The sequence below is a fragment of the Trachypithecus francoisi genome, unplaced genomic scaffold (assembly GCF_009764315.1).
Source record: "Trachypithecus francoisi isolate TF-2019V2 unplaced genomic scaffold, Tfra_2.0 Lachesis_group2, whole genome shotgun sequence".
NCBI classification, from domain to species: Eukaryota; Metazoa; Chordata; class Mammalia; order Primates; family Cercopithecidae; genus Trachypithecus; species Trachypithecus francoisi.
The window spans coordinates 156,857,013-156,881,508 of NW_022681465.1; the positions used below are offsets into that span (position 1 = coordinate 156,857,013).

At 45.6% G+C, this 24,496-nt stretch overlaps 1 protein-coding gene across 5 annotated transcripts in view; it reads left to right on the plus strand.

Annotated features, from left to right (window-relative positions):
- The window catches only part of LOC117065844 (core histone macro-H2A.1), a 66,092-nt gene that overhangs the window by 14,642 nt on the left and 26,954 nt on the right, over positions 1 to 24,496 (plus strand). For all 5 annotated transcript variants that reach the window (XM_033181160.1, XM_033181162.1, XM_033181161.1 and 2 more), the window contains exons 3-4: positions 14,644 to 14,750; positions 15,181 to 15,378. In XM_033181160.1, coding sequence (XP_033037051.1) covers positions 14,644 to 14,750; positions 15,181 to 15,378 — 305 coding nt within the window. The remainder of the gene's footprint in view (positions 1 to 14,643; positions 14,751 to 15,180; positions 15,379 to 24,496) is intronic.

Consider the following 24,496-nt stretch of genomic DNA (forward strand, 5'->3'; position numbering starts at 1 on the left):
TTTAGAGTCTGGGCATTGGTGCCAGAGCTGCCACTTCTTACTTATGGCTTAGGCAAGTCACTCACATCTCCATGCTATGGTTTTATACTCTGTAAAATGAGGATCACAGTAGCTGTCTCATCAGCTTCTTATGAGGCTGATGTGAGAGCATGCATGTGACGTCCTTATTTCATGCCTGGACATTGTAAGTGCCCAGATATTAACTATTAACTTTAGGGTTAACGTATGAGAGAGGAAGGGAGTCTCCAGTAAACTTGTTCCTTTTTCTGTCTCTTGTCAATGACCAGAGCCTTCACACTCCTCTAGCAGGCACCCAGCATCCTCCGATAGCAGATGCCTCAATTTGAAGCTACCTGTGGGTACTTGGCCGATCCTTGTGCAGTTTATGGAGCCAGCTCCTGACCTGGGGAAGAAGCAGGGTCACATGAGTGATCTTTAGCCACTTTACAGAGTGGATGAGGCCCAGCCGTTGGGCTTGACTACATCCTGAAATAAAACCCCAAGGAAAAGGGATGATTGTTAGAAATACACCTTGCCATCTGGTTTTGGCTAACAAAGTGATGGTCCTCATCCCAAGTTTCAGCTTGTTTGACTTCCAGTCTCTAACTCAGATCAGATGTTGCATATCCCTTTGGTGGTAGTCATAGGGCCACAACCCATCCCTGCCTCCATCTCCTAGAAGTGGGTAGAGAGAGCCTGTTCCTGTCAGCAGCACATCCTGTTACACTGCTACTCATTTCAGCCAACATCCATCTCACTTGGCATTTCTGATGTGGGAAGGAATCCTACAAGCTTGGAAGATTGAGGTAGGCAGAGCCTGCAGTTGGCTCTGTACTTACCTTGAAAATAAGTCCCAAACCTCTTTACCACCTTCCTATCCAGGACACTCAAATGTGTCCCGGACTCAGACAGCTAAAAACAGAACAGGAAGAAGAGGACAGTCAGGCTTGGCTCTATGATGCTCCAAGGCTCTAGGAGCTCCCACATCCTTGCTTGTTTGCATGAGTGCACCTCCCTTAGACTAACTGACGCTTCAGGCCAGAACCCAGCTAATGTTTGCTAGTACCTTCTTGGATACTCATGCTGCACTGGGTCTTATGTCACAGCATTTGCTGTGTTCTGCAAAGCCCATCCCTCACCCTGTTTTCCTAAAATTAAAACACACACACACATACACACACACACTCACCACACACCACACCACACCACACAGGAAAGGAAAGATTAAGAATTTTAAGGAGTCAAGGGGTTACAACTAGAGAAAAATCACTGAAATTGAAACTCCAGTGGGTACTCAGTGTGCAGGGTATATTTAAGTACATGTTCCCTTTTCTGGTTATGTGAGTAATTTGAAAATTAAGAAACTAAAACTCATTCATAATCCTACTACCCAGATACAGCAGCTGACATTTAATGCCTTTTGTGTATGTGTAAAGGACAGCCTTTAGTCTAATTATTTGTTTTTATTAACATATGCTATTGATGACCTTCATTGACGGCCAGTCACAGAACCATCACAGTGCATACTCTTAAGCAAATTGTGAAGTACTTTAGGAGGTGCTCCCCACATAATCTAAGTTGCCAATCTTCCTTCAGTCTCCCCTGGGAATAGATGATTCCATGGTGGATAAACATTCACTGAGCATTTGAAAAAGAATCAGTTCAATACTATGTGTCTTTGACATTTCCCTGATGATGTGGTATTATATGGCCAGCATTATATGGCCTATTATATAACAGACCCAAGTGGGTCAGGCCTCAGGGTTTGAGGCTAGAGCCTGGAAGCCACCAGGAGGTGGAATTCCACCAGTATTTCTCTTTCTTACCCAAGATGTGAAGGTGCAGCATAGCTTGATAACATGCTTCTCCCAGGGCATGTGAATCCAGCTGTAGAGCTCATAAACAGTTTTTATCTGGTTCTTCATGGTCCTTCTAAAGAGTCCATGAAGTTGTTGAAGAGAGTGTAAACATGATCTGAGCCTACTTTGTGAAGCAATGGGCCCATTTTCCCCTGCTCTCCCAAGGCCAGCAGTCAGACTATAATATTTGGATCTGAGAGGGGAAAGACTTTATTGCTTCTTCATATAAATATTTTCTTCCACTCTATGGCTTGTCTTCTCATTCCCCTAACAATGTCCTTTACAGAGTAGAAATACTTGATTTTCATAAAGACCAGCTTAGTAATTATTTATGGTATAGATTGTACCCTTGGTGTTGTGTCCAGGGAGTTACTGCCAAACCCAAAGTCACCTCGATTTTCTCCTATGTTATCTTCTAGGATTTTTATGGGTTTGCCTTCTACATTTAGGTCTATGATCCAATTTGAGTTAATTTTTGTAAAGCATGTAAAGCTTGTGTCTAGACTTGGCTTTTTTGCATGTGGATGTCTAGTCTAGTTGTTCTAGCACCATTTGTTGAAAATCTCATTGCTATCTTGAAGATAAGCCATGTTGCCTGGAAATCTTCAAGTCAAAGGAATCTCACTGCTGTCTCATGATATCACTTTGAAGGGCAAAATGCAACTGTTATTTCTACCATCAGGGTCTGCAGATGGGTAGACAAGTTCCATATGAAGGGTTCTACTTTTGCTTGGGCCAACGGACAAAGCACACAGGCACAACAAAGCCTGTTTCTGGAATCAGGCAAGGAAAAAGGCGTGAACAAAATTAAGTGTGCCTTCTTTTCATCTAGACCTTCCGTTTGGGATCTATTTACTTCTTATTGAAGTGCATCCTTTAGAATTTTATTTAGTGAGGGTCTTTTGGTGATAAGTGTCCTCCACTTCTGTTTTTGAACATGTCTGTCGCATCTATAAAGTTTTCAGCTATCATTTCTTCAAACAGTTTCTCTGTACTAGTCACTTCTTATGGAACACAAATTAAACCTATGTTAGTATTTTACTCTGTCTTCTGTATCTGTTAATCTCAGTCATGTTTTTAATTCATGTCTTTCTGGACTACTTTCTGGATAATTACTTTTCATCTGTCTTCTGGAACTATCTTCATTTTTACTAACTCTTTCTCCAGCCGTATCTAATCTGCTCTATTAAACAGATTGAGTCACTGAATTTTACATTTCAGTCATGATATTTTCATTTATAGAAGTCGTATTTCATTCTTTTTTGAATCTACTTGACCTTTTTTTTTTGAAATAGGATCTCACTCTGTTGCCCAGGCTGGAGTGCAGTGGCATGAAGATGGCTCACTGTAGCCTCTGTCTTCTGGGCTCAAGTGAGCCTCCCACCTCAGCCTCCTGAGTAGCTGAGACTATAGGTGCATGCCACTGTGCTTGGCTAATGATTGGCCATTCTTTATCATCTTTTTTCTCTTCATTTTAAGTTTTACTTAAATATATTTCACATGATTTTTTATATTCATTATTTAAATAATTCTAATATATGGAATCTTTGCATCTATTTCTGCTGGATTTTGAATCATTGTTAGGAAAGCCTGCCTCCTTCCAAAGCTGTAAAGACTTTTCTTCATGCTTTTGCTCAATATTTTTATGGTTTTTCACATTTATACTTTGACTTATTTGGAATTTACCATGTTGTGTGGTGGCAGATAGGGATCAAGTTAATTTTACTTCACATGGTTATCCAGTTATCCAAACACAATTGAATATTTCATCTTTTTCCTGGTAATCTGAGATGCCACCTTTATCAGACATGAAATTTCTAGATATAATTAGGGCTATTTCTAGATGTTTATTTTCTGCTTTTTTAATGTCTTGTTATATACTTACTTCCCATATCCAGTAGGTCTTTGTCTTTTTACTTTTGTTGAACTTATTTTCTCTAGTAAATAATAACGCCAATGGTAAAATTTACACGCTATCAAAGGATATACAGTGAGACATGCATTGCCCTTCCAGCTCTTTTGCATATCCAGTTACCTTCCCAGGAGATAATCCATGTTACTAGTTCTTACATATATTATATGTCTCTTAAAAGATGATCTTTTCCCTTTTTATTTAAAAATAAATCTAGAAAATAAAATGCAAAAATACAGGAAATGAAAAGGATAATGGGCACATGTAGTATGCAGAGGCTGTCTTATTTATATTTGGGCCAAGATCTTGGGAGAATATGAGATCTTTGATCTGCCCTTAATCCCTCAACACCCCTAGACCCCCTCAGCTAACTCAAGGCTGACAGGGGACTGTGAGTTGAGGCCTGCCTGGATCTTGGGCCAGCCTGGGGCTGCGTTCCCTGGGATGCCCCTTGGGCAGCCTGGGGCTGCGTTCCCTAGGATGATAGCTTTATAGTTCATGCTGCCTGCTACGAACCCAGGTGTGTGTTCTAAAACATGAAACTAGGCCTGGGCCTTGGAGAACCTCCCTTCACTGCCATCCTTAATCACCACTGACCACTGCAGTGCTTGGTTCACTTGTTTAGTAATTTGTTTGGAATGACTGATTTGTGAAAGAGTTAGGTGCAAAGTCCCAAGCTGGGTGCTGGGGTCAAAAGAATCATGGTTGATTTCCACAGATTTGTAGGGTGCCTGTGATGTGCCTCACATCAGAGCCACATTAGTGACCCCAGGCCTTCCCCACCCCTCCCTCACCTTTGTAGACAGCTCCCAGCACAAGGCCAGATAGTCTGCAGCTACATGGTAAATAGTTTTTTATTGAAGGCTAAGAAGACCAGTTAGAGGAATGATGAGTTTCACAGGGAGGGAGGATTGGTAATGTCAGATGCTACCAGGAAATTGATGAGTATGAGAATTAAACTAGACCCCTGTATTTTTAAATGAAGCATGATTAGGATTAACACGGGGGCAGAGTGGGCCACACCTGTGTGAGGGGAGGTACGCAGCGGGTCAGCTGTTGCTGGCAAACAGAAGGGAGTTAGAAATGTAGCAAGGGCTGATCCTCACGTCTGCCAAAAAAAGCCATGGAGGTCTCGGCAATACCTTGAAAAGCAGAGGAAGTCAGGAGCTGCCCAGCTGATTAGAGATAGCAGTGTCCCAGGAGTGGGACCCAGCATCCCAGGCGTCCTCCATGGATGACCATCAGGACGGGCTTCTAAAAGAACTATTAACACTTTCTCACTGAAAGGAGAAGGAAGTAGGTAAGAATTCTGCAAATGTCTTCTCTCCCACTGTCTTCCTGCTAAAATATCAGCAACCGATAGAATATATTTCCAGTGTTTTTGCTTGCTTTCTCCTGCCTGAAGGCTTCTGTGTCTAGTCAAGTCAACCCAGAGTAAAATCTCCTGAAAGCAAAGAGCCACTCCTCAGAGCTATAAATAAACTCTAGCAAGAAGACAAACCCAAAGGGTATTAATCATAGTTAGCCTCCCTCTGTCTCTTCCCACCAACCCCTTCCAGGTCTGGTTGCCAAGAAGATGACATAAACCCTCCTTGGATTTGCCGGACTGCTTCTTTCAACCTACCGCTCTGACCCTGGCTTCCCTCCCTTTCTTCCTCCTCTTCCCATCCCACCTGCTTCCTTTTTAGGCAAGTGCATCTTCCATTTAGTGACCTGAACTTGTGGGTTCCCTGGCACCCAGTGCTGGGCTCTTTAGAGGCCCATAGTGGCGCCTGGTGCTGAGATATCCTCTCACGGGGTTGACATCACCCCATCTGCCTACAGGGGACACTCTGGGTTTTTATAGAAGGCGCGTTCCCTGCAGAGCTGTGGGAACCATGTGAAAACAAACCCAAGGCCTCTGGAAATGGCTGATGTGTTGGTTTCCCTTGCCATCAATATCCTGATTGATGCTCCTTGTGGTAACTGGTAGCTGAGGTAGTCTTTGGTTCACATTTATGTTGCCTCTATAAATCTGAGTATTGACTGCTAAAAGTCAATATCTGCTGTTCATTCAGAAAATGAGGGTACTTGACTTGAGTAGCATTGTTTTTCTTGCCCTTTTACTCCCACCCCAGGCCCTGGCAGTCTCTAGTTCATATTCTAACTGTGGCTTGTAATACTAGTTTTAGGGACATGGGGGGAAGTGCTCTGAGTTCTAGGTAAAGGTGGAACAATTAAGTTCCAAAAATCTGCCGTATGTTGAACAGTTACTGTGTGCTAGGCACTGATTAAATGCTTTACATTTGGTAACTCATTGAATCCTCAATCCACCTCTCTTTCTTAGCAAATTGAGGCTCAGAGTTTAAGTAACTTCTCCAAAGTCACACAGTACAGAAACCTTAGCAGTCAAAGGAATTGGACCCCAGAGCACTTCATTCACTTTGCATTTCCTTTGCCTTGAAGCAGCTAGCGGACACCTCAGGAAGACTGGTAAATGCCCGGTCCCCACGACTGGCTTGATGAAGACACAGCCTGAGGGGACAGACTCTGCAACAGTCATGGGTGATTGCCAGAGACATTCCTGTGGCCTGGTATGGACAGGGAGGACAGGATTCCTGCAAGATAGGCCTTGAAGGACAGGCAGCCCTGGACAGGGATGAGGAAAGTCTAGAGCACGCAGACAGGAGGTGGGTGTGAGCACAGGAGGGGCGAAGTCCCCTGGAGTGACATGTGCTGGCCTGCAGGGAAGGGGCGGTCTGGTGCATGTTGGAGCTGCTGCTGTAGCAGTGGCAGAGCAAGCGACGTACTGGGCAGAGAGCTGCCCTGAGGAGCCACAGCAGGCCTCGGAGAGGGCAGTGCCCAGTCAGGTGTGGGGAGCTTGTGTCACTCAGTGGTGCTGAGGAGGACTGGAGATGGAAAGCTTTGTGGCCAGTGTCCTTTATTGTCCCCTTAGCGAAGAGGAGGTGGAATCCTAGGTGTTGGAGCTCAGGCAGATCCTTAGACAAGTGGCCCTCAGTGTCGGGAATCCACACAGGCAGACAGCACAGAGGCCAGGCTGGTAAAGACCCCAGGAGCTGTAGTCCCCTCTCAGGGGCCTCCCTTTCTGTGACACACTCACACTGCTCTAAAAACAGCCATGAAAAAAGAGTCTTCACATGCTCAGAACCTTTTTTTGGGAGAAGCAGGATTAAGCAGGCTGGGGCAGAGTGTCTGAGGGTAAGGGTGCTTGGGACCTGTGGTACCAAAGGCCAGCTGGGGCAGTGGATAGCAAAAGTGCCTGCAGCTTCTCATCTATCCAGCGTTATAATTATTTTCATTTTGAAAGGAAAATATACAGAACAGAAATTCAAACAGCACAAAAGGGAGTAGAACAAAATGTCTCCCTCTGAACAAGTCCCTGATTCTGCTCCCAGTGGGCAAAGCTGCTCCCCTGTCTTGATGAACATGTGTAGCCCGATCACAGACGTCGCCACCTCCCCCAGCACAGCGCAGCCCACAGAACTCAGTGTTCTGCTCCTTGCTGTTTCCCTTTGAGTCCATCTGGGAAATGGTACCATGACAGGGCTCCTTAAATGAGTTTCCTCTTTACATTATACTCTTCAAATCATTTCATTTCAGCAGACATTGCTGATTGTTCACCCCTTCCTGAGATGAATTAAGAACAAATGGCTGTGGTTTTCCCTATCAAAACAAACATACATATTAACCATTTCCTTGTAACTTAATTGAGAGTCCTTGACAGCAAGTGATTGGTGGGTCAGAGAGTCCTGCCCAGGTGCCAGCCAGGCCTTGGAGTAGAACAGATTTCTCAGGGCCTCCGCAGGCACCTTCTCCTTCCCAGGGCCTTGACTTCTACTGCCTGAGCCCCTGGCTCTACACACCCTGCTGGGGTCAGACAAAAGCCCCAGATCTCTTCCCAAGGTAGAGATGCCTGTGGGGGCGCCCTGGTGCTGTGTTCCATCAAGGCAGGTCTGTCTGGCAGCACTGAGGTTAATCGAGTTCAAGTGCATTTTTCAAACATATGTTAACTGTTAAGCATAACAGCAAAGAGTAAACTATTGGCAGAGGAAACACCAGGTTTTCTGTTGCTTTTTTCCTCCTTTTGGCACAAATCCACCCGTCCAAATCATCCAGTTATAGATAGAGGAAATCGAGGCAAAGGAAGTACAGTTTTCTCCTTGTAATCAAGCTTGTCGCACTTTTTTAAAGAGTGCAGTTGTAGCCTCAACAGTAGTAGCTTGAATTTACTGAGTGTACTAACCATTTTACTTGGTAACTCATTAATCTCATAAGCCTAGAGGTAACCTCAGCTATCACTCCTCCTGTATAGAATAGGAAACAGGTTTAGATGCACTTGGCCACGTCTTACAGATAATTGCAGGAGCAGGGATCCAAACCCCGACAGTCTGTCAGCAGACCCCGGGCTCTCACCACAGTGCCATTCATGGTTGCTGCCCTCCACTGCAGACAGAGTGGGTGGCTGAAACAGCACTAGAGGTGAGGAAGGCAGAGGAAAACTTTCCTGACAAGGAAGATATTCGGGCACTGAGTTGGGTTGGTGGGTTAGATTAAGGTAATGTTTGCTAAGAATCATAGCTCCCTTTTGTTATTATGTATAATGTAAACTTTGAAATAGGGCTGAAAGTTCCAGCCAGTGGAGCTTACTTTACAGGTTCCCAAATTAAGCTGCATTTCCATCTTATTGGGAGACTTTTGTGTGAACGCAGAAGACGGGACCAAATGCTGTCTCTGAGACCCCTGGCTCCTGGACTTTTAGGAGGAGTCTGCAGTGGGCTTAACAACAGTAGATGAGTTTGTGTCAGACTCGGAACCATCTTTGGAATACTACTTTCAATCACTGCTATAGGTTTTATTTTCTCTGTGGAATTCTGGTTCTTTTGAGGCTCCTGGGACAAGCAGATGGAGAGCTTTGCTGTGGCCCAGAGCTCTGAGCTGATGGCTCGGCAGGCTTTAGACCCTGCCACTCACCTCCTGAAAAGGTGGGATGGGGGCAGTGGATTCTGGGATGTGGCTGCAAACACTCGGAGCCACCAAGGGAATTGGAGGAGGTTGTGGTGTGATCAGAATGCAGGAAGCTCTTAGCAATCACCTTCCGATTGGGGTTGATTGGGTTAAGGCCTTCTGGAATGGTGTAAAACAGTTCTGAACTCAAAGGACTGCTGATGGAAGGATGATGAATCGAAAGAAATACAATAAACAGATTGCTTGTCATGTTGGCTTTGCAGCAAACATGTTTTCTCCTTGGGATTATGTGGACATTTGCTTTTCTTTGATTTCTGGTTGTTATTTTCAGTATTTCTTTTGTTAGATGAGCTCTGTTTTACAGAGCTTCAAACGGCTCTGTTAAAGCCCCTGACTCTTTTCTTATTGCAAGGGCTGTGTTTAGAGTTTGGCTCAGCCTCAACACATCACCTGTTAGCTGTTAGGAGTCTAATTCTGCAAACCATGACTTCATCTTGCTGAAGGAAGATAGACAAAATGCTTCAATACAACAGATATGTTTTAGTTCAAGACATTTGGAAAAAAGAAAAGGGACCCTAAGCCTTTCGTCTCTGGCTGAACTTGGAAAGTAGACCTGTCAAAGGTATTCACGTTCAGACGGCTGTAGTCAAAAAGGCTGCCAAACCATGCTGTTACCCAAGGATGTGGGAATTTTGTCAAGCGGCCTTAAAACAGTCATGTTCAATGAAGCTGGGGAATGTTTGGCCCAGGGTGCCCCTGCAGGGCTTGCAGCTCTGAGGAGAGGGGATATGTTGTATCATCTAGGCCACTACAGATGATGGTGCCAGCCACTCAGTAGTTCCCGGAGACTGGCCCCGGCCGGGAGTGAGAACTAGAGGCTTACGTGTTTTGAAAAACAAAAATCTTAGAAGAGCTAATGAGCTGGCCAGTTTGCTCACCATTCAACCTGTTCCCTTTGCACCATTTATAATTGGGAACTTTACCACACTTACAATCCTCTTCAGAGCGGACCCTAAGCACCTTGGGCCCCAAATCAGTCTAGTATTGGTCATTGGAAACAGACTTTCACCAACTGAGAAGACTTGGCTTGATAGGGTGGAGAACCTGGTATGGGGTTCTGTTTCTTCTAATTGTTCTTTTTCCAGTTTCCTCCTGTGGTTTCTTATGGATTCCATTTATTTTGGTTACAGCCTCCAGGCTGTGGCTCCTGAAAATTCCCTTCAAGGGAGGATCCAAGGGCTGAGCACTGGAAACTCGGGAGAAAAGGATTTGTGTCCATAGATCTGGTGTTTTCCTGGTTATCTTTCTCAGAATCCCTTTTCTTTTAGACCGGCCACAGGCAAAACATTTAGAGACACACAAAACCTTCCAAAATATGAAATGAGTGAAAGAATCCACCCTCCCCCTTGTAGGAAGGCATAGGCTCCATTCAGATTGAGGCAGAGGCTGAAGTTGGCTCTGTTCTAGCCTAAGAGAAAGCCCTCCTTGCTGGTGGGGATGTGAGGGCCATCTCAGTGTGCATGGGGGGCAGGCAGGAATTACTGTACAGCCCTGAGCCTGGGGCCTCCATTACTTTGCCCTCCATATTATTGCAAAGCAGAGGATCACTTACAGGGAAGAAAACTACATCAGGACATCTTCTTTGGTGACGTGTGCCCTGCCCCAATTCCTCAGCAGTCAGTCACCCTCTCTCCCCCTCCTACTCCCTCCAATAGGAACATGCCCTGGAGAGCAGATGGGAACCGTTCCATCTTATTGAGTTGCTGGCATTTTGCACCTCTACTCTCTGCAGCAGACAACCCTTTCTTAGCTAGGAAAGCCCTTTACGATGGCTTTTTCTAAACCTGGACTAAGGATGAGAGGGTGGGTATTACTGATGGTTGGCAAGGGATGAGTGTGTGCTCTAGGTTACTGCTTTTGTTAAGTCGGGCACCCTCCGTCTTCCCTGGCCTTGGTGAAATGCCCCGGCCCTCTGCTGCTGCAGCGCAGGAGAGGGGTGTGGGGCACTGAACATACTTCTCATAAAAGGTGTGTTTCTGAGGTGCTCTGTCTTGTGTGTCCCTTAACGATGGGGTTACTATGGTAACTATCCATCTGAAAAAAGTGCAAGAGTAAACAGAAGATAAAGCTCTTGCTCAACTAGCTGGAGGGTGGATCTATGCCCCTCTTTGTTATCCCTCCTTGACCCAGCTCCCTCCTCCCTACCCACAGGGCTGAGGGCCCACTCTGTGACGGTAAGAGTATGGGGAGGCAGTAATTTTGGCTTGCACAGATAAAAGATGAGCTGGGGTTTTGCAAAAAGGAAGAGTCTTGGATTTGGGGGCTCCTTGGTAAACAGCAGAATGACATCCCTGCCCAGTTCTTTCCAAGGAGCTGAGATGCTCCTTCCTGCCCCTCCTCATCCACCTTGCTACTCACTGTCACTTACAGGTTGGTCCAGTGTGGCATCCCTGATTCCCAGTTGAACAGCAAAACATGAGCATAGTCTTTCAAGTTTCCCTAGTGGAGAAACTGAGTCTACTGAACTTTCAGTCACAAAGTAAGAGCCTAAGAGGGTAAAGCTTACAAAGCCAGGGAGAATGTCCTCTAGCTCCTGGAGAATCCAGCTTCAGGTTTCTCAGCCCTGTGTGCTTACTTCTGGGCTACTCCATTGCTTTCTTTTCTTCTTTACATACTGCCTGCCCTCACCCAAGTCAGGGGCCCAACCACACTCTTCCAGGTCTTTTTATCCATCATTCTTATTTTTCCTGTACAAAAAGAAAGTGAAGGCAGCACTGCAGAAAATAAAGACCACATCCCTCCCCTCCTCCCCCACCCCCAATGGCCACTGGGCCTTCTCTCAGGGAGGGCCTTCCTCCAACGTTTTGGGCAGGAAGAGGAAACAGGCCACCTCCACTTTCCTGAGAAACTACCTTCAAACTATTTTCTTGCCAAAGGGTTGGACTTAGGACTTAGCAAAACAGGTCACCACTGTGGGCATTCTCCTTCTCCCTCCCTTTCTCTCTGTTAATGAGGGGGCAGGTAAAGCATTCTTAGCACATTATGGTCAAAAGATTGTAATCCATCAGCTGCCTCCTGTATATTCTGGCTCTGCAGATACCGATGGCCCAAAACTTCTCTGTGGCCTCCAAAAGGGGAAGGTTGAGGAAGGGAGGGGAAGCCAGCAAAGTGGGCTACAGCTCCGTGGTGCTTGATGTGCCTCTCAGGCCTTCCTGCTGCGAGGATTCTGCCCAGGGCCCATCATGGCTGACTCTCCTTCCTGTTCCATTGCTCCCAGGCTCTGCGCTCTTGTTGGGCTTAGACTCTTGGTTTGGTGTCCTCTTGGGCCGTGGGCAGGACAGTGGCATTGCGGATGTGCTCTCCCGTCCATGAACACAGGAGAATGAAGGGCTGTGTTCATTCTCTGGGCTGGCCAGGCAGGCGCTTTTGCATTCACGGTATCCAGGGCCCAAGGTCACATAGGCATCACAGGCACCTTTTTGGCCTGGCCAAGATGGACCCATCACTGCTGGGCATTGGGACACTACCACGATCAATGATAAGGTAGCTTCAGTGAAACTGCTGTGTGGCCATCTCCCTGCTCCACTGGTAAACTAAACTGTGCTGACACTGGTACAGGGAAAGGAGTAGCTTTGTGGAGATTGATGGGTGAAAGTGGGAAATGTGAGCCCCTCCACCAGATTCCATGTAAGCACTGGCTATCTTGCCTTCCACCCTGTCTTGGTTTTGTGGCTCTCACACGTATAAAGCCCAAGTAAGGGACCCTGTAGCATTCTTTATCACTCTCTGTATCACTGGCATGTGATACATGCCTCCTCTGTATCAGGAACACTGAGAAGACAGGGGCCTCATGGTATGTTGGGTCCTTCCGGCCAAGCACAGAGTTGTGTGTCATCAGTATGGTGGTTACCAAGCAAAGGAATTCCTGCCTTGGATTTAGGGGGAAACCTGCTGTTTCAAGTGTGTCTGATCTCCTCCTGCCCCCACCCCCAAAGCTAATATGAGAGTTTCCTTGAGTAGCCAAGCAGTTTTTTAGCTTTACACACATACAGCAGATTTTTTGCATTGGGTTGAGCTGTTAGTACCTCTTAAAAATGTATGCCCTGTGTCATACTGTAAATTTTTAACACATGATTTTTATGCAGCTAGAATTTTGTTCCTAGTTATTTCATAATGATTCTTGAGTGCTGATGTTGCTGGAGAAATGTAATGTTTACAATATAACTAACTATTAGAAATTCTTTAGTACTGGAAGGAGGTCAGACTTGAGTTGGGCCCAGAAGGGTAGCCTAGAATGACATCCCATTATGGGCAGAATTGCAGAAGTGGAGAATATAAGATCCATTCTGGGTCTATCCGTATGCGTCACTAAGAAAACAAGGAGACAGTGATGAGGTTGACAGGTTACCAAGAGAACTGTAATGCCAAGGAGAAAACCAGGTCTTGCCAAAGGGTACTTCCTAATTCCCACCATCTTTGGTGCTGTGGAAAACCTGTCTTGTCATGTGAGACTGTGCCCAGGTGGCAGGTAAATCAACTCTAACTTAGTACTAACTATGGGTTATGCTCATAGCCCTTCTAGTTTTTCTTTTCTCTCATACATTTCATTTTGAGAAACTTCAAACATACAGAATGTCAAGAATACTTATTTCATCACCTTACATACTTATTTCCTTGTGTTAAGAACTTTTAAAATCTATTATTTTCACAATTTTTAAATATACATGATTGTTAACTATAGTTACCATTCTGCACAATAGATCATTAAAACTTCTAACTGAAACTTTATGTCCTTTGACCAACATTCACCCCGACCCCACCCCCAGTCCCTGATTACACATAGAAATGAGTTCATGCTATATTTGTCCATCTGTACCTGGCTTATTTCACTTAGCATAATGTTCTCCAGGTTTATCCATGTTGTTGCAAATGACAGAATTTCCTTGAAATTCTGTCTTATAAACATTATAAGAATCATATACCTGGATTTAACAACTCTTAACATTTTGCCATATTTGCTTTATTCCTTAGAGCTTTTTCAGGATGGAGGACAAGTTGTAGGCATCAAGATGCTTCACCCCTAAATACATCAGCATGTATCTCCTAAGAACAAGGGTGCTCCCTACAGAATGGCAATACCATTATCACACTTAAGAAAATTAATAACTCCCTGTGTCTGATACCCAGTCCACATTCAGATCTCTTCAGTTGTCTCCAAAATGACTTTCCTAGCTTTTATTAAAAGAATCAGGATTTCATCAAGGAGTGACACATTATATTTGGCCGTTATGTCTTTTTAGCCTTTTGAATCTACAATACCTCCCCGCCCCCCGCCACACCCTTTAAAAAATGTATTTATGACATTGACTTTGTAAAGAATCCAGTCACATCCTTCTAGTTTTGCATCCAGATGTGCAGGCATTCAGCATTGATTGATAATCAACAAAGATTGGTTAATAGGCCTCCTCAACAGCAAGCCATCCTATCCTTGAAACCCTATAAGCAGACATGGTATACTCTCAGGGACCACGCTGAAGACTTTGGGTTTGGCCCTGGTGACATCTGCGGTGCTGACTACAAGCACCCTTTCTGGGAAATGGGGGCTGGAACTGGGTTCAGATCTCAGCCCTCCCACTCACTCACTGAGTGATCTTCAGCTGGTCCCTTCTCCTTCCTCAGCTTCAATTCCTTCATCTCCCAAACAAGGACATGGGACCTGGGGCTTCCTAGGTCCTACTCAGCTTTGCCATTCAGCACCTCTGTGACTCTGCCCACAGCTTTTCACCTCAGGGTAGCTGCTTCCCGAAGTAGCTGCCTGTGCCCATTCCTGGCACTGTGAACATGGGAACCGGGGCGGGGACACATGGTCCTCTAACATGACCATACACTCATCTCTGCTCCCCACAGCGGAGATTCTGGAGCTGGCTGGCAATGCAGCGAGAGACAACAAGAAGGGACGGGTCACACCCCGGCACATCCTGCTGGCTGTGGCCAATGATGAAGAGCTGAATCAGGTATGGGGCTCTCCCATCTCCCACTGATGTTTGAGCAGGTGGTCATACTGCCCAAGAAACATAGCTGAGTGACTTTGGTGTTGGCTAGTTATGAAAGGTGTGGACTGCAGGATTAATTAGCAGCTTCCCTGCCTCCCATGGCAGTTTTTCCCCAAGGCCTTATTGGGAGTGTTGGGGGAAGCAGGATAAAACAAGGTATTTGGCTCTCCCAGAAGGAGAGAGATGATCTAAATTCCATTTGAGTGAGGGACTCTGGGGACTGGATCCCTGAGCAGTGAGCCTGAGTCCTGGTAGCATCCTCATGGAGGATGCCACGGAGGAAGGAGCTGTACCAACCCAAAGCAAAAGACTGTCCTGGGCAGGGCTGGCTTCTTGAAGGTTAGAAGCAGGGTATCTGGCTCACCATCTGCTATTCTGGTTTTCCTGAAAGCTGCTAAAAGGAGTCACCATAGCCAGTGGGGGGGTGTTACCCAACATCCACCCTGAGTTGCTAGCGAAGAAGCGGGGATCTAAAGGAAAGTTGGAAGCCATCATCACACCACCCCCAGCCAAAAAGGCCAAGTCTCCATCCCAGAAGAAGCCTGTGTCTAAAAAAGCAGGAGGCAAGAAAGGGGCCCGGAAATCCAAGGTACGTGATTTGGCTGGAATGTATGAAGTGGAATAGGATGGGGTACAGATAAACAGGGTTATCAGGGCCCCCCCGCCGTTCCCCCTGTGGGCTCATCCCAGTGATGGGAGAGAATAAAGGAGGAATATGTAGGAGCTGATTACACTCCAAAAGGGCTAATCCAATACAAGTAGCCAGAGTCAGGAGGCCCTCCCAGAGTCTGGACCCAGTTGAAGGACGGAACCCCTGTGGGCAAGGTAGATGGATGGTGGGCTTTCAGGGATAGCCTCAAGCTGGAAGGACTCCCAAGCTGGCCCTTTCAGGGAGATGCACACACCTGTGGGAAGGGGACTTCCCTGTGCTAGGTGACAGCCACCGTCTAGTCCTGTGGCCAGCTGCCTGCATACCCTGATGCTCAGTTGCAGAACTCCCGTGTTGCCGTGGCTGCATGTCTTCCATCAGAGCGCTCCAGACAGTTCACTCTAGAATGGTTGCTTCTGTCAAGGAGGAAAATGGACGTATTACTCAGGTGCCTCTTCCTGGGCCCAACTTGGATTGGCTGGGTCCTAGGTGCTGGAAACCCTCTCATTAGTGTCATCTGATGTCGTCTTGGGTGGGGAAGGCCAGCAGACTTCAGGTCATGATCCTCAGGGTAGAGGAGCACCCTCCAGAGGTCCAGGCCTGTAACTGCTGTGCTCACCTGTCGGAGCAGGAGCTGGAGACTACAAGGCAACTGGGATACATTTTCTGTGTTCCTTTGCCGAGTCCTACCTGTCAGCTGTTGTCAGAGCCTCCAGAGCCAACAAACAATGGACAGTGCCACCAAAGCTTGGTCTCTAAGAAAATGGAATCTAGAGGCTGCCCTGCTGTGAGGTACCCCTTAAGGAGTCCTCCTTCTGGCCTCCCGCCAGATCAGAGGAAATTACACCTGGCAGAAGGTGACCTCTGTATTTTGCAAGACTCTCAATAAGAAGTTCCTGGAAACACCCTGTGGAATCTAATGATGCAGTGTCAGGAATTTCTTCCTACATGAGCCCAAATCCTCTTACCTGAGTGAGACAGTGAGGACACCTTCCCAGGACAGGCTCAAGGAGCTGTGACCAGGTGGACAGAGCTCCTCCTGTCCTGTCAGCATGTCCTCTCCTTTGAGCCTGCCTGTGCTTCAGGCAGACTGGCTTTCACCCGCATGCAGGGACATCTTCTGTGACCCCCCCAACCTTCTCACATCCACACTGTTTGTGGAGCTTTCTTTAGTTGAGGTGGAAGAGTCTGTGTTTCTTTGCATACACAAAATCTAAATTCCTCTTGCCAACATGCTACCCACCCTTAGGCCCAGAATCACTCACAGCTCTTTGAGAGAGAAATCCAATATTGAGGAGTGTCCTGTAAGTTATTTCCAGGCACTTGCATTCCACCTAGCTCACAAGTCCTGGAAGAGGCTTGAGGCCAGGCAGGGATTTCACAGAATGCTCCACTGCTCATTCCTGCTAACTATAGAATTAGCAGATTGGACAGTTTCTTTTTCCCTTTCAACATTTGCAGTTGGGAGGAGGGCGGGGAAGGGAAGGCAAGAGGAAAGTGCTTGTGCAACCCTTTTTAAATGTTAAAAAGGCAATGAAGATAGTGAATCTATCATCTTTTGATTATGAGCCCCAGAGACCTGGCTGCCCACAGAGCAGGGCTCTTGGTGCTGAGGACCAGCAGGGGCAGGACCACGTCCTCAGCTTAGCCTTTGCCCTGGCTGTGTCCTGAGCCATCGCCCTCCTTCATGCGTTCACTGTTGATATTTGAGTGGGTCTCTCATGCCAGTATCTGCTGGCAAACCTGGGCTGAATCTTGTTCCCATTACTCTAGTCTTTCCCTAGTAGTTTTTGTTCTATGACTTTCTGAACTTTCCAATTTACAAAACACTAGGAATTCATCTTACTTTTTGGACTTGAAATATTTGGAGCAGGGGTATCTTTAGCTCCTAGTAGCTATATTTGGAACTTAGTGTTTCTAATAACCATATGCCAATAATCACTCGACCACTCAACTTTTCCCTTGATTACAAAAGCAGGAAGTCTGTTATGGTGGTCTGTTTTTCTTCCACACAATAAAACACATTGTCTGCTTACTGTACCAGTATTTGGCTAACATTAAACCCTGGGGGAAGCTGAAATTGGAACCGTGAACAGCTAATTTTCAAAACATTTGTTTAATGTAAATTGTGGTGTCAGCTCCCAGAAACAGCAGAAAACCCTGCATCTCTAGGTTTAAGTGGAATGTTCTGAAAATAACCTTTCCAGAGACATGCAGAGAAAGCGTTAGTAACATGCTAAAGCACTTGTAGTGAGAGTATTTTTCAGGTGTCAACACTTGACTTCCAAATCATAATTTTCCCCACAATTCTACATAATTTGGAGGTTTTGAAAATCTCCGGTTGTGACAGCTGAGTCAGCTATAGTGGAAATGGTTGGAGAAGGCAACAAACTGCACCAGGGGCTGGGTGTCCAGAGCCCTGGCTGTACACTAGGGCTCCTACTCTCCACTTGGGTGCCTTCAGGCAAGTCTGTTCCCTCTCTGTGCCTCAATTTACCTCCACCCATAGAATGATTGGGTCCATTCCAGCCTTACAATTCAGTAACCATATGCATATTACATAATGTTTTTGAGTAGGGCATATGTATGAGTTTGAACAAAAAAGTATGCAGTAAAAAAAATTTTGCTCCCACTGTAGTCCCTCACCCTACTTCTCCCCAAGGCGGACTCAACGAGTTTTTATGTCTCCTTTCAGACAGTCGATGCGTATAAAAGCATATAGAGGTATAACTCCCTCCCCATCCTACTTGCTCTTTTTTTTTAAATAAAAAATCATATGACCCCCCTATTTTAGCAGTGTGGCATAGTGATTAAGAGTGCAGGCTCTGGGGCTAGTCATTTCCTAGCTGCATGATTTTGGCAGGTTGCAGAACATCTCTGGTGTTCAGTTTCCTCATCTTTAAAAAGGAGATGTAACACAAGGTGGTTGTGAGGCTTAGCAGAATTCATGAAAGTGCATAGAATAGTGTCTGGCACCTGTGTACACTGCCCCTGTCACTCTCTGGGCAGTCCTTCCATGTCTCTGCATGTAGAGCTGCTTTAGTGTTGCATGGGATGACTGGTCACTTACGTGATATATAAAACCAGTGTAGCCAGCTGAATTAGTCCATTCTTATACTGCTGTAAAGAAAGGCCCGAGACTGAGGAATTTGTAAAGAAAAGCAGTTTAATTGACTCACAGTTCCACATGACTGGGAAAGCCTCAGGAAACTTAGAATCACAGCAAAAGGCACCTCTTCACAGGACAGCAGGAGAGAGAGGAGCAAGCAGGGGAAATACCAGACACTTATAAAACCATCAAATTTCATGAGAACTCATTCACTGTCGTGGGAACAGCTCAGGGGGGAACCACCCGCCATGATCCATTTACCTCCACCTGGTCCCACCCTTGACACATGGGGATTATGGGGATTACAATTTGAGGTGAGATTTGGGTGGGGAGCACAGAGCCAAACCATATCATCACCCTTCTACAAGTGGACTTTTAGATTGTTCTAGCATTCATTCTGACAAATAGTAACTGTCATTGTTTGTGGGTCTCTGTCCTCACGTGCAAGTAAATGTGTAGGATAAAGTCCTCAAAGTGAACTTACTGAGGCAAAGAGTGAGTATATTTTTAACTTTGGCTATTACTCACTTTTAGGGCATTTTAACTACATTAATCTCAAAAACCACCTCATCTTTTTAATGTTTAATACTGAGTTTTTAAAACATGAATATTCATTTGACCAATTTGTATCTAGTCTGTATACACTAGTTACTATTCTCAGTAGTGGAGATGTGGCAGAGAACAAAGTCCCTGCCCTCCCTCAGTGTTCAGGGAGGATGTGCAGATTCATTACAGAAGGCAGGAGGGAGTAGCTGCTATGACAAAAATAAAGTGGCATGATGGCAGAGCCAGTATTATTTTACATAGGCAGTGAGGTAAGGTTGCTGTCATGATACTGGAGTGGAACCCCAGCAGAGTAAGGTATTTGGCCGTGCAAGTGACTGGGGGCAGAGAGCTCCTGGCAGAGGAATGGCAAGTAGGCCTGAGGTGGGAGCACGCCTGGCCCCTCTTAAGAGAACGTGACAGGACGTGCCTGCGGGCTCCCTAACGTTTTTGTAACATGTATACTTTTGGCAGTGAGGGAAGCCTAGGGACCCTTACTCGAGATAAAGATTCCAAATGCATAAAATAAAATACCTAAAATTCAAAGGAAACTATGCCTAATTTTGTCCCTTAGGTTAAGATCCATCAGAATGTACACTAAGAATCATAGGATAACTTTTATGGGATCTCTAAGAAGCCAGTTTTTGCCAAACTTTTGAATAATAATGATCTCACCAGGGATTTTTTCAAACACAAACCGTCAACAAACCTCACCCTATCCCCATGTGAAAACTGCCCTACTAGATCATAAATACAGGCTTGCTCCTCACCACCCGGCAAAAGCCCAGGTGATTTTCGTAGAGTGCCTCTTTTTCTTGTTGAGGCATAAATATTTAAACTGCAAATTGAGTGATTAATGTTCTGGTAAGGGAAGCCAGTGAAAGGAATTGGTTCGTTTGAGAAGCTACTATTACAAAAATTTGCTTGCCTTCTATTGAAATTTTAGGCTGTTCAAACATTAGAATAAGACACTAAACATAGGTAAACGTGGGGTGATGATTTTACGTAAGTCTTTCTGGATGCTCAGTTCTACAGATTCTTAAATGTCACCCAGCTGACTCTGACCTAACAGGTTTTCTGCTCAGAACAAAGCCGGGCAAGTGTCCAATACATGGACATTTATGGGTTTGTAGGAAAATATAAAATTATAACAGTCTTTTTGGAACTGAAAGACAGGATTGCTTGCTAACTTTTCTTTCCCCCAAACTGAGATATGAAAATAATCTACCACTTAGTATCACCATTTCATAGAAGAAAGGGCATTTTTAAAAATTATACTTTAAGTTCTAGGATAACATGTGCACAATGTGCAGGTTTGTTACATAGGTATATATGTGCCATGTTGGTTTGCTGCACCCATTAACTCATCATTTACATTAGGTATATCTCCTAATGCTATCCCTCCCCCAGCCCCTCACCCCCTGACAGGCCCCGGTGTGTGATGTTCCCCTTCCTGTGTCCAAGTGTTGTCATTGTTCAGTTCCCACCTATGAGTGAGAACATGCAATGTTTGGTTTTCTGTCCTTGTGATAGTTTGCTCAGAATGATGGCTTCCAGCTTCATCCATGTCCCTACAAAGGCCATCTGACAAAGGGCTAACATCCAGAATCTACAAAGAACTTAAACAAATTTACAAGAAAAACTAAAACAACCCCATCAAAAAGTGGGCAAAGGATATGAACAGACACTTCTCAAAAGAAGACATTTATGCCACTAACAGACACATGAAAAAATGCTCATCATCACTAGTCATCAGAGAAATGCAAATCAAAACCACAATGAGATACTATCTCACGCCAGTTAGAATGGCGATCATTAAAAAGTCAGGAAACAACAGGTGCTGGAGAGGGTGTGGAGAAACAGGAACACTTTTACACTGTTGGTGGGAGTGTAAACTAGTTCAACCATTGTGGAAGACAGTGTGGCGATTCCTCAAGGATCTAGAACTAGAAATACCATTTGACCCAGCAATACCATTACTGGGTATATACCCAAAGGATTATAAATCATGCCACTATAAAGACACATGCACATGTATGTTTATTGCAGCACTATTCACAATAACAGACTTGGAACCAACCCAAATGTCCATCAATGATAGACTGGATTAAGAAAATGGGGCACATATACACCATGGAATACTAGGCAACCATAAGAAAGGGCATTTTAATACCAAAACATTAGGAAGAGACATAATTTCAGACAATAGGCTTTATGAAAAACTTGGGCACAGTTGCTATGATTTGAATGTGTTAACATCTCACAGGACAACTGTGCTGACCTTAAGCACCTGCTCTGTTGTCCTGTTGGGTGGGAACCTTGAAGGGAAAAGGCAGAAGTTCTTTGCCAAGTGGGCAGGCTATATAGGACCAGGCAGTGATGGCTTGTCTCTAGAGTGCTTTACTGCTTTCTAAGGCCAATCGTTTAATCAGGAACTCTCCAGTCTTAGTTTAATTTTCTTACTTTCCTTCCCTTTCCCTCTCCCTTTCTCTCTCCCTCCCCTCTCCCTCCCCTCTCCCTCCCCTCTCCCTCCCCTCCCCCTCCCCCTTCCATTCCCCTCTCCCTTCCCTTCCTTTCCCTTCCCTCCCCTCCCCTCCCCTCCCTTTTCCTCCCCCTCCCCTCCCCTTCCCTCCCCCCTTCCCTTCCCCTCTCCCTTCCCCCTTCCCTTCCCCACTCCCTTCCCCCTTCCCTTCCTTCCCCTCTCCCTTCCCCCTTCCCTTCCCCTCTCCTTCCCCTCTCCCTTCCCCCTCCCCTCTCCCTTCCCCTCTCCCTTCCCCCTCCCCTCTCTCTTCCCCTCCTCCCTTCCCCCCCTCCCCTCCCTCCCCCCTCCCCCTCCCTCCCCCCTCCCCCTCCCCTCCTCCCCCTCCCCTCCCCTTCCCCCTCCCCTCCTCCTCCTCCCTCCCCCTTCCCCCTCCCCTCCTCCTCCTCCCCTCCCCTTCCCCCCCCTCCTCCTCCTCCCCCCCCCTCCCCTTCCCCCTCCCTCCTCCTCCTCCCCTCCCCCTCCCCTCCCCTCCTCCCCCTCCCCTCCCCCCTCCCCCTCCCCTCCCCTCCTCCCCTCCTCCTCCCCCTCCCCCTCCCCCTCCCCTCCTCCCCTCCCCTCCCCTCCTCCCCTCCTCCCCCTCCCCTCCCTCCTCCCTCCCTCCTCCTCCTCCCCTCCCCTCCTCCTCCTCCCCCCCTCCCCTCCTCCTCCTCCCCCTCCCCTCCCCTCCCCTCCTCCCCTCCCTCCCCCTCCCCCCCTCCTCCCCCTCCCCCCCTCCTCCTCCCCTCCCCTCCTCCTCCTCTCCCCCTCCCCTCCCCTCCTCCTCCTCCCCCCCCCTCCCCTCCTCCTCCCTCCCCTCCTCCTCCTCCTCCTCCTCCTCCCCTCCTCCCCTCCTCCCCCTCCCCTCCCCTCCTCCTCCTCCCCTCCCCTCTTCCCCCTTCCCTTCCCTTCCTTTCCCTTCCCTTTTTGGTAGCAATGGGGTTTTGCTGTGTTACCCAGGCTAGTATCCTCCGGCCTTGGCCCCCAAAAGTCTTGGGATTACAGGCATGAGCCACCACTCCCAGACCCAGTCTTATGTTCCAAATAAGGAATCTAAAGCTTAGGGAAAGGGAGCAGTTTTCCCAAGGTCATGCTGTTAGGGGAGTCAGGACCCAAATACAAAACTTAAGAGTTCAAACTTCAGAATAGTATCACTTTTATGTCCTGTGACCATTTTTAACAGTTGGAAAGTTTACATTATTTTCTCCTTATTTCTCTTTTGCTTACCCCACAAACTTTCATCTTAATGTAACACATTTCTATTCTGTTTTCTAGTTCTGCAACAAAAATAATGTATATAAATTTCAGTTTTGAAAAAGTTTTTTTTTTACTTTTATAAAAGCGCTAAATAGTAGATTCTACAAGATTGGATAGTTAGCACATTTATTAATAATATACAATTGATCAAACTGACAGATGCATTACAAATTCTAATAACTGTTAAGGAAAAGGTAAAATTTTATTGGAAAAGCATCTTGTAATGGGCTGGGTGGATTTTTTTCCCCCTAACTAGTTCAAATATCCTCAGTTGAATATTACTTATTGTTGAAATGAAACAGGGCTCGGCCTACTATTTTTATATATTTCTAGATATGAATGTCTGGAAAATCTTCACTAAAAAAAATTGAAATGGAAACGGTTTTCTTATAGCAACATCATTCAGTCCTCTGAATTCTTTGATGTATGCCAACAGTACATAGTGTAATCTCATCAATTTGTTTTAATAAATGTTTTATTTTAGAATAGCATTAGATTTACATAGGGTTACAAAGATAGTACAGAGAGTTCTCAAATATCCCTCACCCAGTTTCCCCATTGTTAACATCTCACATAACCGTGGTACACATGGTCACAGTGAGGAAATCAACGCTGTTCCATTACTGTTAACTTCACCAGTCTATTTTCTGAAGCTCTATCAGCTATTAACTCAATTAGGTATTGCTTCAGTTTTGTTGAAAGCGGGATTAAAAACACCTGACTTGTGAAAGTCTGTTATGTAGCCTTTCCTATTCTTGGCTCCTGAAAAGAATATCAAAAAGGGTGTCACCAAGATTTACCATATAGTTGTTGATTATACCTGTTTCTCTTTCACTCATCAAATGGTAAACAATAGGAAAATCAAAATAGTCATAATTGTAATGTATCTGTGCCAGTACTATATTTCTTGATAAAATGCTTTTTCTCTCATTTATAGTGTAACCTTGGAACTTCAGATTTAGCTCACTAAATTTGGGAGAAATGTTTGCCATATAACATAATTGCTAAATCAGCCCTTGTTGTTAAAAGCCATTAGCAAAATTAGACCTTACTTTTCATTGTAAGTAAAAAATGTTAATATGCTCATATTAATGAATTTGAATCCTAAATAGGCAAATGGATAGGACACAGGCCTTGCCCTGAGTTTATTCAGAATTATTCTTCAGGAAGGCATGGCCATCTGTAATATTTCTCACCCCTTCTTTCTGGATTTCCTCCCACTAGACCCTCCCTCAGGAGTGAAGTACTTTTTGTTAATAATTTGGGGAAGGGAAAGGTGAAGTGTCTAAATGAAAACCAATGTTGTTCTCACTATCCTTACTCTACAATTTATTTTAATGCAGAAAATCTCCAAATTAGCCAGAGTATCAATTTCTAATACAGGCTTTGTCCTTAATAGAAATATGCCAAAAACATGCATCCCTGCTCCTACAGTGATATGCCATATTAATATTTACTTTGGGAAGTGAGAGGAGGGTAGTTATGAAAGGAGCTCTGGTGTGGATTCTTGACCACAGGTGTAGATCCTTCTTAGGGCAGATCAGTTGTAGGAAAATGTTAGGAAGCAGACGATCGGAAAGCTGGTTTCTTAAACTCTCCATGTCATGTACCTCTCTCAGAAGATCCTTGGG